The 19,425-nt window shown below is 34.3% G+C and overlaps 1 protein-coding gene across 9 annotated transcripts in view; it reads left to right on the forward strand.

Moving 5' to 3' along the window:
- LCORL (ligand dependent nuclear receptor corepressor like) overlaps window positions 1-19,425 on the forward strand; it is a 182,034-nt gene that overhangs the window by 61,076 nt on the left and 101,533 nt on the right. For all 9 annotated transcript variants that reach the window (XM_036852217.1, XM_036852215.1, XM_036852220.1 and 6 more), the window contains 2 exons: window positions 1,223-1,302; window positions 2,222-2,351. In XM_036852217.1, the coding sequence (XP_036708112.1) occupies window positions 1,255-1,302; window positions 2,222-2,351 (178 nt within the window). In that variant the 5' untranslated portion in view covers window positions 1,223-1,254. The remainder of the gene's footprint in view (window positions 1-1,222; window positions 1,303-2,221; window positions 2,352-19,425) is intronic.

Raw genomic sequence — 19,425 nt, forward strand, 5'->3', positions numbered from 1 at the left:
CTTGGCAAGGCTACAAATAATAAGTTCCATTCCAGATTTTTGGAGACTTCAAATCCAATCATCTTTCCATTACTCCATACTGGATCTTATGTTCCCATTCCCTCCTCTTTCCAAGCTTAAATAAATAAAAGGAATATTTCTGATTTGCCAAAATCAAAGGAAGCTATCACTATACTCTTTATATTCCAGCAAATTATATTATCTTCTATTCTGACCTATATATCTAGATTAATGCAAGAGTATCCCAGGGGCTAAACCTAAGTAGTATTTATTCATTATCATTCCAGAAGGATGAGTTTATTTCCTGTGTAGTTTAGCAGAAAACATGTATTCAATTTCATTATGTATTTCAGAAGTATAAGAGAAATTACTGTGGTATACCAGTGCTTTTCAAATTAGTTCCAATGTAGCTGCCTCAGATGATAATGGTTTATGTATTATTTGAGATTCTGTGTATGAATTTATTTGGGAAAAGAAATTGGAGGGAGTTTCTATTGCAAGGAGTAAGTTTGAAAAATCACTGTCTATACCAAGTACAGTTAGGATGGCAATGTTGTTATATCTTCATAAAATTCCTTCATTAGCAAATGTTTTCCACAAACTCGCTAATATATTACAACAGTTGGATTATAAGGAACATTCTTGTGAAAAAAATCCATGTTTGGTATTGAATAATATAACTTGTTTACTTGCTTTTTGCTCTAACTCTTGCAACAAAGCCTTTAGCATGTAATGAAAATCTGATCTGACTTCTTAGCAGTGAATTTCTACTTTTTTATTGGATAGCATTCCATATTCTCAAATCTGTAGGCTTTTCTGGTGCTTTATTCCATTTCTCTGTTTTATGTTGTCTTTCATGATGTGCAAAATTTATTCCTTTATCCCCATATCTCCCTGTTTGTTCTGATTTCTTTCATACTGAAAATAAAAATTAATAGATGATGATAAATTGAATCTTTCAGAAGGCTAGATGATACTTAAAATTCTATTGTTGGAAAACTAATTTATAACCAGCTCATTGTTCTTGCTACTTTGTCCGATAATAGTGCAAAATTACTCTCCGTATTTCTTTCTAGATGTCACCAGTTTAATTTTGGGGGGGCCTTTTCCCCTTACTATTAGTAGCTAGCTTTTTTATATGAGCCATTGCTATGGCGAGTGGTAATTTTATTTGTTTTAATAAAGTTAGTGTATTTAATCAATATTTTTCCCTCTTTTGAAGACTGTGAACCAGAAGAGCTGACTGACTGGTCTATGGATGAAAAATGTTCATTTTGTAACCTACAGAGAGAAGCAGTCAGTGTAAGTTTTAGTGCTATGAAATTATTTCTAAACTAATTGCACTATTGTAACACAATTTTTTAAACTTAATTTGTTCTGAAAATTTGTGACTTACAGTGAAATTTAAATACTTGATTTTGGTAATGAGAAGAATATTTTAAAGTCTTATGTTAGAAGTCTAACATTTAGCTTAACTTGCAGGTAAAAATCCCAACATTCTTATCTTTTTTGCTTATTTCACATTTCTTTCTTAAAGCTCTCTGACTCATAAAGTTCAGTTCAGATCTGTTTTGTATTTAGGTCGATCTGTTTTGTATTTAGGTCGACACGGGTGAGCCTAGTTTGGTCTGAGACCACCCTGTAGTCTGATTTCTTAGGAATCAGTGGTTGGAGGATAATGTAGTACTACTTTTTAGCCTTTTACTTTCTCATGAAGTCTTTTGGATATCATAATTATCTCCTGTGAAATGATTAATTATTAGTTTCTACTGTAAACAGGGCATAAACTAGACAAGCAGCGTCTTCCTGCATGGTGGGAAGTCCTAATTCTTTATGTACTGTTGTGGGAAGGGCTGAGAAGAAATGGGAATTTGAGAACTTGCACCCATTTTGGTCAGATTAGTGGATAAACATATCTGCTTTGTTCTTAAAACTCTCATTACTGGCATGCTATATAGTGAATTTATTTAACAATATATTTTATCTGCCCCCCACCCCCTTTTTGACAATAGTTTTGCTAAGGAATAAGGCTAGTTTGGCCCTCTATCAAAGATAAATTTCTTTTTTCCTGACTCCTTTCTCAAATTTTATGTTCTGTATATAATTTGATATATTTAAAAGATAAAAAAATAAACATTTAGATAATTTTTTTGCCATTTTAAATGGAGTCCCATGTTTAAATAAAAAGTGATTTTTTTATGTTGTTTTCTTCTAATTTTAGGATTGTATACCATCTCTTGATTCTTCACAGTCAACACCAACAGAGGAACTATCATCTCAGGGCCAGTCCAACACTGAAAAGATTGAATGCCAAGCAGAAAATTACCTAAATGCACTCTTTCGAAAGAAAGGTAATATTGATATACTTTGTCATTTAAAATTTGCAATAGACATCTAAAATGTTTGAATTTTTCTCTCACACAAGTTTTTAATATGTCAATCTCTACTCCATTCTTGATTATTTCCTTCTTTGTCCTTAGTTTTTCTTCATATTTTTAGGGACGTTAGGATTTGCAATCACTGTAGAGCTAGTCTTCTATTAGGCTTTCCTTTTCACCATTCTATTCTCAAATCTCTCCCTGACTTTATTTTCTTAATCTACTATAGGCAGAAGAAAATTTTATATGCTTCTGGTCTTCCTTATTTTGTTTCTGACTTCAAAAGTTCTTTCGTGTTCAATAAGTGATAGATATAATATATTGCAAAACTGTTTTTAGAAATGTAACAGTTAAATCATTTATCAGCCAGGTTGGTAGTATATTTGCTGGCTTGAGATTTCAGTGTTTCTTTGATAGCTTGAATGTGCTTACTTGACATTACAGTGTCAGTGTTGTTCTTTGCTTCCTGTCTATCTAAACATTTAATCCAAATGAGGGCTGTTTTCAGTTGTTTTCTTGCTTGATACACATGTATCAGGCAGAAGTTATTTTTATATCTTAAGTTACTTGAGAAAAATACATAAATATAGACCCTTCCATTTTTTGTTCTTGGCCATTTGCGCAGTAGTAGAGTGTCTTAATTTTTATCACATAGACCTTTGGAGTAAGTCATGGTGTAGGGGGAATGAAGCGTGGTGGTGGGAGGATCACTGTACCTCCCAGCTTCCTGAGATTGAGGAAGCCATTACTGTATTTTCATCTAAGTATTGATAGTGCTTTTACTCCTCTTTTGAATTAGGTAACATCAGATATTTTCTGTTAACTAGATAACTTACAGGTTTTAATCTATAATGTTGAATATAGTCCTCACCTTTGAGAGAGGAGGCTTTTGTTTAGTCTTACTGTTAGGAGTTCTTTTATGTGTTGAAATATGAAAATCCTGTGATGAGAAGAACCATTAGTATATTAAAAGGCCTAAAGTTAAGAACTATATATTTTTTTAAGTGCAGGGGACTGAAAATCTTTTCCTGTGTGTTACCAAAGTACTTAGTATTGAGAAATTGGCAGTATCTTTAAAAAACAAATTGTTTTTTAAAAATTTTCTTTAGAACCAATATAAAAATTATTTACATGATTTCTTTAAGAATTTTATATTAACTTAGAAAATTTTATTCTGCCTGTATATTTACATTTATAAGAATTATGTTATCAGACTTACATCACGAAGAGAGCTGGAGAAAATGTATGCATTTACACACATGCATGCAGTAAGTTTCACTCACCTTAGAACTTACTCAGTTGCCTCCTCCTTTGAATAATTTGTAATGGTAGTAGGTAGAAATTAATCAATAATAATGCCTTTTAATATTTGATAGTATGGAGTTAGCCTGTGCTCCATTGCCCTGTTAAGAGTAATCAGTAAAAACTTGGTACTATTTCAGCTGATTCAAGCATCTGGGTCTCCAAGAGGTCTCCTACCAATGGTTGGGTGAGTGTTCATGGATATTTAGTGACCTCTCCATTTGGGGATTTTTTTGGTTTTCTTCAAGATCTTTGAAGGATCACAGAGTTTTTAAATGAAAGATTCTTATTAGTAGTATTTTTGCTTTACTTCAGGTCTTCAGTATTTTTGTCTTTGTTAATTTCTTTATTTGTAGTCCATCATCACTTTCCAGATTTAATTAAACATAAGGACTTTCCTACTTGTTTACTTGGGTTTGTTTCTGTTGTTTGTTTTTAATTTCTTTGAATGAAATCATTTTCGAGATTTCCAATATGGTCTGACAAGGATGAGTCTAGAAGATAATAACAGTATCCTTTAAATGGTCTTAACTCCTTTGTTTGTGTATTTGTTTATTTATTTAGTAAGTTCTTTTAACTTTACTTTGAAATAAAAGGCAAAAAATGTGTTTTTAAAGATAGGAAATACTTCCGAGTCTTCGGAAGCAAATAAAATGCTAATAAAGCATCTTGTTAGTGAAGTTTTTATTTGATTCCTGAAAATTTCTCAAAGTCGGTCATTTTTAGGAATGCTGCATATTAGTAACATTAGTATTACTGGTACTTTAAATCTGTTGCTTAGTTTGAGGAACATAAGCATGTGATCATCTTGCCAAAACAAAGAGAAACCTTTTAATACCCTTATTGTAGCTTGTTTATTATCTTTCTTAACTATAGTTTTATGGAAGTTGATGATGTAAGCTGCTATTATTGAGAACTCACACTTAGGATAATTAAGATGGTTGATGTCATCAATTATGATTGAACACTAAGCCCGTTTTGTGACTTACCTCATTTAATCCCAAAACACTGTTAAGAGATAGGTACTCTTGTTATTTTAACAGACAGAGATAATGAAGCTCAGAGAAGTTTTGTGTTGTGAATGTTTGAATCCTTGGAAGAAATTTTAAAAGGTCAAAGATGTTCTATGTGAGGAACACTTAGATTCTAAGTATTAAGTAGAAAATCGTTCCTGTTGTCTACTACTTAGCAGCCTAGAATTAGGATTATTTTAATTGAATTAGGCAGGCTAGAGAGGACCTATGAGACATACAGAGCAGTCCATCTTTGCTTTATATGAACATGAACAGCTTTAGTGATTAGTTCCCTTATAGTATTTAATAATTGGAGAAAACTTATTACTTAATCTAAATACAGTTTGGACTATCCCTTATAATTAGAAGCCAGTCAAAAATACTCTTGTAGGGTTGAGTAAGTAGTCAGGGGAGTGGATATTTTAGTGCAGAGGTGAACTTTTAACTAATTTTGTATATTCTTTACTTTAGAAATGTTTCAAAATTGAGTTCCTTCTAGAGGTTAACCTAGACAATTGTCTAGAGTGCTAGAGTAGAATGAAACCTCCATGATAGTAGGGACTTCTGTTTTGTTAATTGCAGAATCGTCAGTATCTGGAATAGTACTTGTCACATCTTAGATCTTCAATAAATATTTTTGAATGAATGAATGAGTACTAAGATAAACTGTCCATATATCTTCCAGTTTCTCTACATATTCAGTGGTATTAGTACTTATTTGTTTTATTTGAAGAAGAAAATTATTTAGCGTGTATATATTGTTTATCTTTTCCTACTTTGTACTTAAGTTTATTACTGTGTATAGCCTGAATATCAGTCAGTTTATTTGTTTTGAAATGTGGGTAAACATAGGCATATAGATATAAAATGCCTTTTCTGAAGCTGTCCCCATAGGATATGAACTAAACTATTTTGACTTTGGCTTTGCATTCTCTGATCACCTGAAGCAGTGTAAATCACTGGCTTACGATTCAGGAAGATATCTCATCTTTTATTTTTCAGTTAAAGAAGGCTACTTGACTAAATTGGACAGATAGTATGCACATTGTAGCTGAATGAATCATACTGCTAAGTGTATATAACAAAATAAAGCCTTCCTTCATCAGAATATAATGTTTTTCTTACTTTATCTTTTACCCCCACACACACACATTGAGCATTCATGTAACTACTATCTGGCCGTTTCTTTTCGAAGACCTTCTTGATATATGGTTGAAAGTGGCTATTAACCAACCTTTCCCCCTTAAATTAATTGATAGCTAGGTTTTATATAAAGCTTTTCATGCCTTTTTTGAACACAGATCCTTTTCCTTTTAAACTTTTAATTTTTAAGCTCTATAATATTGCATGAAATAAATATTAATACTGCTTATTAATTAATTGGATTATGACTGATACTAAAACATTTGATTTCTTAGAAACAGGAGTGTTAATCTTTTAGATTGCTTTTCTCTAAATGCAGGTATCCTTGAATGACTATGTAAATTTGACCTGATTCATTCAGGCCCTAAGCATTTCTTATACAAATGTGCCTTTGTGATAACATGTGGTCATACATTGACTTTCTCTTTATATGTGGGCTGCCTTTTTAGAACTCTCAGGGAACTGTATGTTAGTGTCATAAAATAATCCACATACCATTATGAGCCACAATCCAGAGGTGTTCTTGAAAAGATTTTTCTTATTTTGCTATGTAGAGGATACGAATAAAATTCTAAGAACACACTTTAAAAAAAATTTTTTTTTAACACACAGTTAAAATTATAACTGTATTTAAGATTTTAAGCATTTCTGTTAAAATCACCTTTCTGCCTGCAACACCATCCATAGCAGGAATTAAAGGCCGACCATCAGGTCATTCATTCATCGTCACATGGATTCTTATCTCCTTTTGTCTTTTTTAATCTTTAATTTGACCCAGTCATTTACACCTTTACAAGCACCCAGATTTTTTCCACTGTGTCTTCTGGAACTTGTGGTCTTTCTTCAGCAATCCCCTATATCCTCAGTCTTTTCTCTTAATGTTCCCTTTACTTTATTGCTTTAAGTGAAACCTATATATTCATAAAAGATGCTTTTGTAGACCTTTCCCTTGCTGGATGTTTTTAATCCCTTGCTTTATGTAATATGGGGGTGATAAAATTAACAAGCAACTTCTGAGATCTTTATAGCTGCTTTCCAATCATTTATTTGCCATCCTCACTCCAAACCCTGAGCTTGTTTGGAATATCTAAATATTCCATCCATATTATCATATTGCACACCTCTACCAGCCTTTTCACTTTCTTCCTCCCATCTTAGTTCTTGGTGACTTCAAGTTCTGTGTAGCTGTTACGTTCTACATTCTGGCCTCTCAGTTACTTGACCTCTTCATTTCCAATGATTTTTTCCTCCATTCCACTCCAACCACCTTTCCCATGATCATCCCTAGACCATTGCCACCTCACAAATATAATTTCAGCCATCCCTATTTCTACTACCATTTTATTTCAGTAGTCATCCCAGTATTTTTTTTTTCCAGTATTTTTTTTAACCTCCTTGCAACCCCCAATCTATTGACCATACCACTTCTCACTGTTATTGTCTTACGACTTCACGTCTCTCCTTACTCAGCTCAGATACTGTGCTCAATCGCTGTAACCATCTTTCTGTAAAATTTTAACTCCCTTGCTTCTCTTTTCCTTTGTCATATTTGCTTGTCAGAACCTTATCTGTGTTTTAACCCTATTCTCAATATCTTACACACTTACCCTGGAACAGCTGAACTTGACTAAAGTAAAACACCCTATTATGCTGACTTTCTAAGTCTCACCTAGTCCCTTTCCTCTGTTACAGGTGGTTATTTTATATCTTTCTCCTCAAAAGTTCACAATTAAAAATTATGCTTCCTTTTTGTAACACAATCACCATCTAACATATAATTTACTTATTTCTTTTATTTTTATTGTTCATTGTCTTATTCCTTTTGCTAGAATATAAGCACTATGAAGAATTAGATTTTTGTATTTTTGCCTGCTGAGATATCTCAAGCATCTGACACATAGTAGATATTTATTTTCTATACTTTTACCATCTTCACTTCTCAACTCCCCTTTTCTTTTCAACCCATCCCAATTAGACTTTCTTTTCTACTACTCCACTGAAATTGTTTTATCAGTTTCATTGGTAATTCCATCTTGTACTATTCAGAGGAAAGTTATCAGTTCTCAACCTTATTCAGCTTTTCAGCATCATTTGATAGGGATGATCACTTCCTTAATCCTGGTTTCTAGGAAATTATATTCTTTTAATTTTTCCCCCGTCTTGCAGATTACTTCTTTCACATGCTCCTTGCTGCTTTTTGTCTTTTTTACCTTTAAATATTGAAGAGCCTAGGAGTTAGTCCTCAGTTGTCTTTGCCTTCTCTTACTTGATGGCATCATTTCATCCAGTGGGTTTAATTACAATGTATGTGTTGATGACACCTGAATATTATAGGATTATATCTAATCCTAATCTTTTCTCTAGCTTTACTCTCTTATATCTGTCCACTTGGTATTCTTCAGTAGAATATTCAATAGGCATCTCAGAATGACCTATCTAAAACAGAACACTTGATTTTACTCTCCCCAAACCTTCCCCTGCCCCAGCCTTTCCTATCTTAGTAAAAAGTATCACCCTTGCCCCCAGTTGGTCAGCCCCCAAGCTAGGAGCTTTTCTTGATTCCTCAGTATCCTCTATACCCACATTCAACCTATCATCAACTCCCATTGGTTCTACCTTCAAACCATTTCCATAGCTGCCATCCTAATCCAAGGCACTTCATCTCTGGCATATACTACTTAAAGAGCCTCCTAACTGGTGCCTCTTGTTCTACTTTTCTCTTCCCTACCAATTCATTTTTTCTACACAGAAGGCAAAATGATATTTCTGAAGCCTAAACCAGGACATTATTCCTCTGCCCAAAAGCTTCCAATGGCTTTGCATGTCACTGAGAGTAAAATCTATCAAAAATTCAATCTATGTGGCCTACTTCTGCCTCCTCTTTAGCCACATCTCTTATTGCTTATTCTTTTGCAGACTCTGGCTTTTTGCTTTTCCTCAGATGTGCTAACCTTATTCCCATCTCAGGGTCTTCCTACTTGCTGTTGCTGTTACCTCTGTCTGGAATCCTTGTTTGCATCTGAGCATTGCACTTCTTCATATTACCACACATTACCCTGGCCTGACCACTCATTGCCCCAGCCACCCTATTTATGATAATTCTTTCAGTCAGTCTCTTTCCCATCATTCTCCTTTTCATTTGTCTGTTTGTTGTTTCCCTGACTCCTCTTTTAATATCTGTTTGTTATCTGCCACTTCTAGAATATAAGAACAATAAGACAGGGATTTTGTCTATTTTGCTATATCCTCAGCACCTAGAATTATACCCAGTACAGTTAAAACTCAGTAACTTAATTGAGTGCATGTAGAAGAGGAATATTTTAAAGATCAATAGTAATGCTTTGAAATCATGATTGTCTATCCAGTTTTTTACAAATGTTACTTATAGCTGTAGTATGCTAGATCTTTTAGCAAAGTCTTTAATGAGTCCTTGCATGTGATAAGAAAGTTCCAATATTCTAAGATGTTCTAGGAATCAGCCCAAATAATGAAAATATAAGTGATTCTAAATTCCTTTCAGAAATGTTTAGTCATTGAATTATTCTTTCAATGGTTTTACACAACTCTGATAACCTTTTGAGGACATAATTTAAATTTTGGGGAAGCAGTGGTTCTTTCATTTATCTTTATATAATTCTTTAGAAGTTTGTCTAAATTATTTCTTTGCATATTCTAATTCAGTTGAGAAAGTGTAGTCTATTAGGTGAGAGGGAAGACCTAATTCTCAGAAGAGATATAATTCTATTTGGGGCCCTATTTTTTGAATTACCGTCTGTCCCTGGGTAGTATTTCTTCCCTGTGCTCTGTCTCTAATACAGCAGATAGTGAAATTAGCCTGTATGTGAATAAATGTAGTAATCTATATATGCTGTTCAAAATAATGAGTACTGAATTGGAAAAAGCACTTTTTTGTGGAAGTAATAGACAGTTACTACGTGCTATTTAACTGTTTCGTATTAATTTATCATTTAAAAATCTTTTTAGAATATTTTTCTGATTTTCTTGAGTAACTCATGAATTCACCACCTGTGTCATCACCTATGTGTTCTTTCATAAAATCCTGCTAATTTACTTCTTTCTGTCCCTGAGTATGACTTTCCCCAGAGCAAGACTAGCATGTTGGCCTTTATAAAACATATTTCTTGTCCATGGTTAGAGAAGTTAATTCATTCAACAAAGTTCCACTAAGTTTCCTTCTATATGCCAGGTACCATACTAGTGGAAAAAAGGCAGAAAACATCCCTGTCTTCTATGTGCTAGTGAGGGGAAGCAGACAGTAAGCAAGTAAATTCTGTTTGTGGTTGAATGTGAATGCGTGCACGAGCACACACACACACACACACACCCCTTACACACATGCTGGATATAAATATATATGTAGGTGCTATGGAGGCAAAGCAGGGGAAGGAGCTTAGGGAATGCCAGGGTAGAGGTGGGAATTGCAGACTTATAAAGGGTAGTCAAATAACATTTGAGCAAACGCTAAAAAGAGAAAAACAATAGGGTATCAAACTCAAACTACAGAAAACCTGGGGGAAATACATTTCAGGAGTTAAAGCTAATATCAGTTTTGAAAAATTATAGATCAGGCATGTAGGAGGTGATCGCCACTCCCATTCCTCAGTTTTACAGATTATTTTCCTTTTAAGACCAAGCTAAAATTACAGCATTTAAAAGCAGATAGGGGGAAAAAAAAAAAAAAAAGCAGATAGGGGATTTGGAGATTACTTAACTCTGTTCCTTTACTTACATACAAAGAAGTAACAGTTAAATAACTTGACCAAGCAACATGTACTACAATGTAAACAACTGATTAAATAATGTAAGATAGTTAATGATTATTAATAGTACTTAGTAAAATTATCAAAAAAGCATTTTTAAAATGTTTAATTAATGGATTAAAGAGTTGCCTGCATGAAGTTTGATGGTAATAAAAGAGATGGAGGCTTAGTTCCTGTTGCTGTTTGGTGATGAGTAGTGAGCTGGTGAAGTAGTGAACAGGTGAATTAAATGCCTAAGGTTCATCCATGGAACTAGCTTATCTGAAGCATCAGCTGAAGCCACAGAAAAGGCAATGGGATTTTTTTAAAAACTTCTTTTAAAAGTGGATGAACTATTTAAGTTCCCTTCACTTGTAGTTTTTCAGCTCCTGGTCACCCTTTAATGTGTGGAGTCTTCTCATATCATGATCAGACTCACTTGTGTGAACAGACATTTTATCTGCATGATCTAAAATTTTTTTTAAAGATTTGGTGTCAAGTATTTGTGACTCCTTTATCTTTGCCTGACAAATGATGAGCATCAAGTTGAAAGATTTTCTAATCATAAACTCTTCACTATGTGATGTTAACAGTTAACATTTCCATGGTCCACTTCATTAAACCCAGCCTCCTTAGCAAGATGTAAGACTTTTTGCTTTATAGTCAACATTTCTTTTAACTCCTTGAAGTTAACAGAGGAATATGCTAGGTTTGTTCATACTCCATTCATTGTTTATTGTGATACTTTTTCCCAAGCCTGATTGACTGAGAGTATCTTTTTATCAAAACACTTTCATACGTCCTACTTCTAGAAGTGTCAAATGCATCAGCATCCCACAGCAGATATTTCATGCCAAGTGTGAAAAATAAAAATCTGTGTCATGTGGGTATCTGTCCACTGTTCTACTTTGTCAGAATACCTGTGGCGTCCCTTGGTCCCCCCATAGGGGCCATGAGATGGGAGATAAGCAAATTTACTGTTTTTTTAATAGCTTTCAGTTTCTACACACTTCCTGTACTTTAAAGCATCTCTGCAAATAGAGCATGATTCTCATGTTAAAAAAATGTGTGTTTCATAATACATAATAATGTATGAGACTGCAGACCATAAGTATACACTGTACTGGTGGGCTGTTTAAGAGATTTTTAAGGATAATTTTGATTCTGTGAAATGATTTCTACCTTCTTTGTCAATTTTAAGTATTATTCCATCATATCCCTCCAAGAGTATTGATTTTAGTAGATTTTGAACTCCTTGGAGGCAAAGACTATCTTAATAATTTTTATCTTTCCAATTCCTTATAAACATTTCTTAGTTTTTTGAATAGAGTTTTGGTCAAAGACATAAATCAAAATCATAGAAGATACTCTTCAACATGTAATATACATGTAATATATATTTGCTGCTCAATTTATGTATAATTATGCATTTTAGGGTTAAAGTGAGAACACTGCCTACATGCGTGTGTGGTAGAATAACATGGCTCGGCTGCTGAACAAATTTTGGGGTACCATGTAGCAGTGTGGTTCAGGGGTGTAGGCAAGGGGCCAAGCAAACACAGGATAAGCCTGCTCAAAAGACAAGGCAAAAGCAGGTTCCTGCTTTCAGTTGCTATATATTCAGGTGTCTTAAAATTTTGCTCTATGAAATACTATGTTTCTAAGATGAGGGGTTTTTTTGTTTTTTGTTTTTTTATGAGAACTGATGTTTCTACGTTTCATTCAGTCCTCCTGCCGCAAGTTGTGTGTGTTTGTTCGATACTGTGAAAATAAGGGTTTGTGTTTTTTTAAAACTTCTTGGAAGGCCTACATTTCTTAGAGGTCTGCTTTTCTCTGATTTTTTTCTTTTTAAATTTTGTCACTAAGTTTCAATTTCTTCATGTTATTTTAAATTTTTTAAATTAAACCACAATATTTGTTAGTTTGTATGCTTTTAAAACAGTGGTTATGTCTTATTATATACCTAAAAACAGCAGGTTGTTAGATGACTTTAGAGTAAAAACTACTATGACAATTCTTTTGCTTAGTTTCTTTTTAAGATGTACTTTTAAAGCATACATATAGAAAGTTTTCATTGTCATTGTAAATAATATGTCTAAAAACTCTAATCCAGAATTCTTAAAAATATGTTTCCTCTTGGTATTTTAGCTGTAAGACTTTAAACCTGATTGTAGTCTGCCTGCAAATTTAAGACAGCCCAATATACTGAATTGGGTGGTGTTAGAATCTCAAGATCAGGACCTTTTGAGGAAAGAAAGAAAACTTAATGGCCAAGAACATTAGCTAAAGACTGAAATAGTTCATGTGTCCTGAACTGAAATAATAAGGGAGAGGGAGGGGTATGTTACTAGTCAGCTGTTTTGTTTTTTTTTTTTCCAGACAATTTTCTTCATATACTGTGGTTTTGTGAATGATATAGTGTAAAAAACACCTGAGTTATAAGCCAGCCACTGAACCAATCTACCACCTCAACTTTTTAATAAAAGGTTGAAGTTCTGTCTTGCCATAATTTTGAGTCTGATATTTTCAGTTTCTTAATCTCACATAAAGATCTTTTTTTAGTGCAATTTTTGTAGAAATAACACTTTGTTAAATATGCTCTAACACATGAACTCTCCTCTCTATCTCATTTAATATGATATAGTTATAATTCTCTTTTGAATAATTACTTATTCTCTCTGGCACTTTGGAACCTCAGTGGCTGATTAATTCTTTCTGAATTTCTCTTACTAAGATATAAGGAGTCTAGGATTCTAGCAGAGGATTTGATCAGATACTGTACTTGTGAAATGTGATAAATTAGTTTTATAAATTACCATCTCACCATTTTAAATTTACATGTAATTATGAACTGTCAGTTACAGTTTACTATTTGCTGTTGGCTAGTTGTCCATTATATTCACAGCCTACTCAGACTGTTCTATTGATTAGAACTCATTGATTTGTTATTACCAAGCAGCGATCACCCCCAACATTTCTCCATATGGATAAATATTTGTATGTGTGTGTGTTTTCCCCCTTAAAGTGTTTTGAGTGAAGTCTTCTAAAATGTTTCTATCTTCAGTAGAAAGGGCAAAGCATAAGTTTTACCATGAAACATATATGGATTCAAATCTTGCCCTACCATACATTAGTTATATAGTTCTGATAAACTACTTACCCTTTTATGTGACTTAGTTTTCTCATATGCGCAAGAGGCATAATAATTGTGGATGCTTATACTCTGTTGTCTACCCTCACCCACCAAAAAATAGTGTTATTAAAACAAAAGATACTAGTTTAGATTTTAGTTTGATAGGTATGTTGTGTGTTCAGTAGTAGCTTCTGGTGGAAAAAAGAATATGGGCTATGGAGTCAAACCTAGATGGGTTGCTTGCTGTTTTGTTTGTTTTTTAATTAAAAAGCTGTGATATTGGGCAAGATACTTAACTTAGTGATATTATTGTGAAGATTAATATAATGTAAATGTAAACATGCAGCTTAGTGCCATATGTATACGAGGCATCCAGTGAAGAGTAGCCTTATGGTGGATTACACTAATTTTTTTTTTGCTTTTGAGTGTACGAGAAATCTAGGCACCAGCATGTAAATGACCTGCTCTAATCATAGTATGGCATAGTAGTTAAGAGGTCAGATTTTGGATTAGACCTGGGTTCTAGTCCTGGTTCTACTACTTACTCAGCCTTGCATGACCTTAGGCAAACTTTTTAACCTCCTTAAGACTAGTTTCCATTTCTATATAATGGGAATAATTGTGGCATTTTTAAGAGGATTATTGTGATGATTAGAAGAGATAATGCATCCAAACTGACCAAACTGTATACATTATTTATGTGCAGTTTTTCTTGGGTACCAATTATACCTCAATAAAGTTGGGGAGGGGTGGGAAGAAGAGATAATGTAAGGACTCAGTAATCTAAAACTGCTGCTACTGTTATTTATTATCATTATCATCAGTTACTTGGAATCACACTAAATCAAAAAAGGAAGATCACATAGGGTTTAGTTCTCAAATTAAATCTTGTAATCATTAGGAAGATTGTCCTTAGGAGCCCATGAATTAATAACTAACATCAGGGTGTAAGGCATCATACAGTCTCAAAAGTGAGTAGTAATACTTCAGAACTGTCAGCAGTAAATATATCAATAGTACTCTTTGGATACTTTGGGGGAGTAGAATTGTCAGGTAAACAGAATACAAATTATAACATTCTTTGTGTTTATTTTATACAAATAAGTCACTTTTGTGCTTTGGTTTCTTAGTTGATAAAATGGGAAAATTTTTGCTAAAGTGTGTTGATATATTGTTAGTCTATGTAGCATTAAGGAAGTGAAACAAAGGTAAAGGAATATTTGAAAAAAATTATTGTACAGGCATATACACCAGTTAGCCTTCAATAATCATGTGAGACACTTTGAAGTAAAATTTCAGCATGGATAGTTTGAAAAGTCGGCTAATCCTGCTAGCCATTTTTCATATTCCCTTCATGTTCTGATTAATCAGAGAACCAAAGCTAATTTTAAAATATTAACTAATAACAGAGTGAAAATCTTGTATGAATATATTTGTATAATGAAAGGTCACATTTTCTACAGCAAAATATAGATTATTTGGGAACTATTTATTATTTTAGATTACTTTTTGCTTTATTTTTTTAAAATTTATTTATTTATATTTATTTTTGGCTGTGTTGGGTCTTCGTTTCTGTGCGAGGGCTTTCTCCAGTTGCAGCGAGCGGGGACCACTCTTCATCGCAGTGCGCGGGCCTCTCACTGTCGCAGCCTCTCCCGTTGCGGAGCACAGGCTCCAGACGCGCAGGCTCAGTAGTTGTGGCTCACGGGCTTAGTTGCTGCGCGGCATGTGGGATCTTCCCAGACCAGGGCTCGAACCGTGTCCCCTGCATTGGCAGGCAGATTCTTAGCCACTGCGCCACCAGGGAAGCCCCTTTTACTTCTTTAGATATGGGTAATGAAGAGTATACATTATAGTAACTAGAAATGTTAAAATACTTTTATATGTATTTAAGAAAATTTAGTTTTTTATTTAAGCCAGCAACATGTTAAAGTGACCTGCCTTAGGGTTGCTTCTGTCTTAAATACACTAAGTTAGGCTACCAGTGTTTCTAATGAGCAACTGGAACCATGATACTAGCCAAATATTCTAGTGAGTCTGATCATATGCTCTAATATTCTGGTATTATTTGAACTCCAAAGCCTTTTGGGTATGGTATGGCCTAGTGGCTCCTGATTTACTTTGCACATACTTCATTTTTCAACTTAAAATACTCTAGAGTTCTACAAAACCATCTGTGCGCTCATGTTAAATGATGGCAATTTTTTTCATGGGAGTCTTTATCCATTTTTGTTTCTCTAAAAAGCACACTTATTGTTCTGGCAGTACTGGTTGATGTTGTTGAGGTTTGTTTGTAAAAGAAGCACTTACTCTTTGGTGGAGTCATGGTCACTGCCTACCTAGATTAGGGTATGTTTATGTACCTCTGGCATTGTCGTTTGTTGGAGTTATTGGAGTTCCAGAGTTGCAGGCCTTACATGTGTCTAGAAGGTTATAGAGATAAAACTATGGATAATATTGACAAGTCTGTGATTCTTCCTGTTACATGCATTTCTTTGACTTAATCCTTGTTAACCCTGGAAATGTTTTGGACTATTAATAGAGAACATTCCTTCATTGTTGTTGAATATTTTGTTAGACCAAAAAAAAGAAGAAAAAAAAAATTACCATCATGGAGCCAGTGCTGTAAAATGGTGCTGTCCAAAATCACGTGTGCATGTAGTCAGGGATTAAGTAAGGTGATCCACTGGAGTGCAGGAATTCTATTTCCATTGATGTACATCCTTGATAAAATAAGACTTCTCCAATAAAGGGAACCAAGGCTCCTTGGAGAAGTGGTTGCTTCCATGGCTGGGGCTGGGAAAGTATAAAATGAATTTGGAGCATTTTGTGGTGCCAGAAAGTAAGGAAGTCTCAAAAAAAGGTAGATTGGTAGGACACAGGTGCCAACCTGAAAGAACTGCTGATGGCCAAAGCTGGAACAATTTGAGCAAAAAAATAAATAAGATAACCCATAGAATAAAATCAATATCCATTTTTTCATATTGATGTAAATAAATAAATAAGGAAGAAGGGACAGCTCTATCTTACAGAAGAATTCCAATTTTAAAATGTAGAAGGAATGCAGGAAATGAAAATCACCCTTAGAACACCACAGTCACAATTATTACATCCAGCAATGAGTGCTTAAATCAGTGGGCAAAAGTTTGATGAGAATCAGAGTATGTGCATATTCTAAAAGTATCTTCCCCAATATATTAATTACAAAGAGAGAAAGAGTAGTTCTGCTGTCGAGAAACCCAGCAGACACCAACTTAACCAAGTGATCCAGGGTAGCATCACCAGTAGTAACAAATATCCAGTCTTATTGGTACACTGATATGGTGCACTGAGAAATGCACATCACTTCTGTAGTATTCTCGCCAAAAATGCATAACTTTGAACTAATCATGAGAAAGCATCAGATATACTGAGGAACATTCTCCCAAATGACTGTTTGGTACTCATCCAAAATGTCTAATATCATGAAAGGAAAGACTGAGGAACTTCCATTGATTAGAGGAGACTAAGGAGAAACATGGCAATTAAATGCAATGTGAGATCCTGGATTGGATTTTAGAACAGAAAAAGGACATTAGTGGGAAAACTGATGAATTCCAAATAAAATCTACAGTTTAGTTAATAGTATTGTACTGATGTTAATTTCTGGGTTTTGATAATTGGTTATATAGGAAGTTAACATTAAGAAAAAACTGGGAGGGCTTCCCTGGTGGCACAGTGGTTGGGAATCCGCCTGCCAATGCAAGGGACATGGGTTCAAGCCCTGGTCCGGGAAGATCCCACATGCCGCGGAGCAACTAAGCCCGTGCGCTGCAACTACTGAGCCTGCGCTCTAGAGCCCGTGCTCCAGAACAAGAGAAGCCACTGCAATGAGAAGCCCGCGCACCACAATGAAGAGTAGCCCCCGCTCACCACAACTAGAGAGAGCCCACAGCAATGAAGACCCAACGCAGCCAAAAATAAATAAATAAAATAAATAAATTTAAAAAAAAAAAAAGAAAGAAAAAACTGGGAAAAGAATATACAGGAAATCTTTGTACTGCTTTTGAAACTTTTCTGTAGTCTAAAATTACTTTAAAATTTAAAATATTTTTAAAAACATAATAAAAATAAATAAATTAACCGTCACTAATCTTTGACAGATGGACTAACAGTGGCACCCTTACTTGGGCTTTATATCAGAAGTCCCTTGTCATATAAAGGAGACCTAGTGTTCTGGGAGAAGAGTGAGAGTTCAGTCCCTTGGACAAGGAGGGATTGTTAATGGAGCCCTTATTCTTTGGTTTGCATTCTGAGTGTTGTGATATATTATAGTTTATATGGCCAGTTAAATGGATATACATATTCTACTATGTAGTTTTATCTGAATTAAGTCTGAAAAATAGATAATACAAATGAAATAGATAATAAAAAAAGATACAATAGATAAAATAAAAATAGATAATAAAAATGAAAAATACACATATTTGTAACGTGCATTCTCAGTTTTGTTAGTTGATGAGTGAATATCCAACAGAATTTGAAGAACTCTGCTCTAAAGGCATACTTTAGAGACTGATTCTTCCAAAGTCCAAAATTGATGAGCTGAACTTAGAAAGAACATTTAATTGCTAAAAAGCCTAACAGGGAAAGTTGTAGTCACAGGGGAGTTGGACTTTGGCTTTAACAAGGCTGGGAGATTCACAAATACCATGGTCAGATCATGGCTTTAAAGAGGCAAAAAAACAGGAGAAGCAGGAAGGGTAAGGAGGGGCAAAAGGATTAAATAGCTGCATTAAGCTGTGGTAGACCATGACTTTTAGTAAAGCCTCAGGTAGGCTTTAAGAAATGAAACTTGGAAGTATAACTGGGGTGCAGCTATCCCTTAGCTCCTCCCCTGCCCAAAAAAACCTAAAATGTTATAAAAGGCAGAGATCCTATGGTTATTGTTCTCCATGTTCCTCTCATCTGGCAGATTCCTCATTTTACATGGGCAGTTGAGACAGTCAAATCTGTGGAATAAAAAGAAGCTTCAGGAAGTCCATGTCCACTCATTTGGTCCTTGATTTTATATTTATCCTTTGCAGTGCATGATCAGTAGTGACATAGTCAACCAAAGTGAAAGCAACATAAGCAATGTCTAAGTCTGCATTCTTTTCTGCCTTTGAACCAACTAGCTCATAAGACTTCCAGAAAAAAAAAAATCATTTTTCTCTAATAATTCCTTTCAGTGACTGTTCAGAAACCTTTTGTGTAAAGTGTGAGAGAGTAAAGGAATGTCTTCTCATTCTTGTTTTTCTATGCCCTGTAAAAAAAATAAGAAAACCAAAACCAAAACCAAAAAAGTTTAACTTATTGCTCAGCTGTTAATGCTGCCCTTTATTCCCTTTGAAGTGTGAAGAATCGTTTATTTATGAAATTTATTGAGTTACCGTGTTGTGGTACCATTGTAGATCCCTGAGTAGGTACATGAGTAAGATACAGTGCTTAGTCTCAAGGAGGACACTGGCATGTTAATAATAGGATACAGTAGAGATAGAATAGAGAGAGTAGTTCATGTGCTTTTGATTCTCTTGTTGACTTAAACCTGGTGTACCCTACTCAGGAATGTTGAAATCGAAGACCAAATGAGCCTCAAGATACTCCTCCAAGAAATATACAATCTTTACATTTTATCCTTCCATACTGGATTGCTAACTCATAGAGAGCAGAAACTA

The sequence above is a fragment of the Balaenoptera musculus genome, chromosome 5, assembly GCF_009873245.2.
Source record: "Balaenoptera musculus isolate JJ_BM4_2016_0621 chromosome 5, mBalMus1.pri.v3, whole genome shotgun sequence".
NCBI lineage: Eukaryota > Metazoa > Chordata > Mammalia > Artiodactyla > Balaenopteridae > Balaenoptera > Balaenoptera musculus.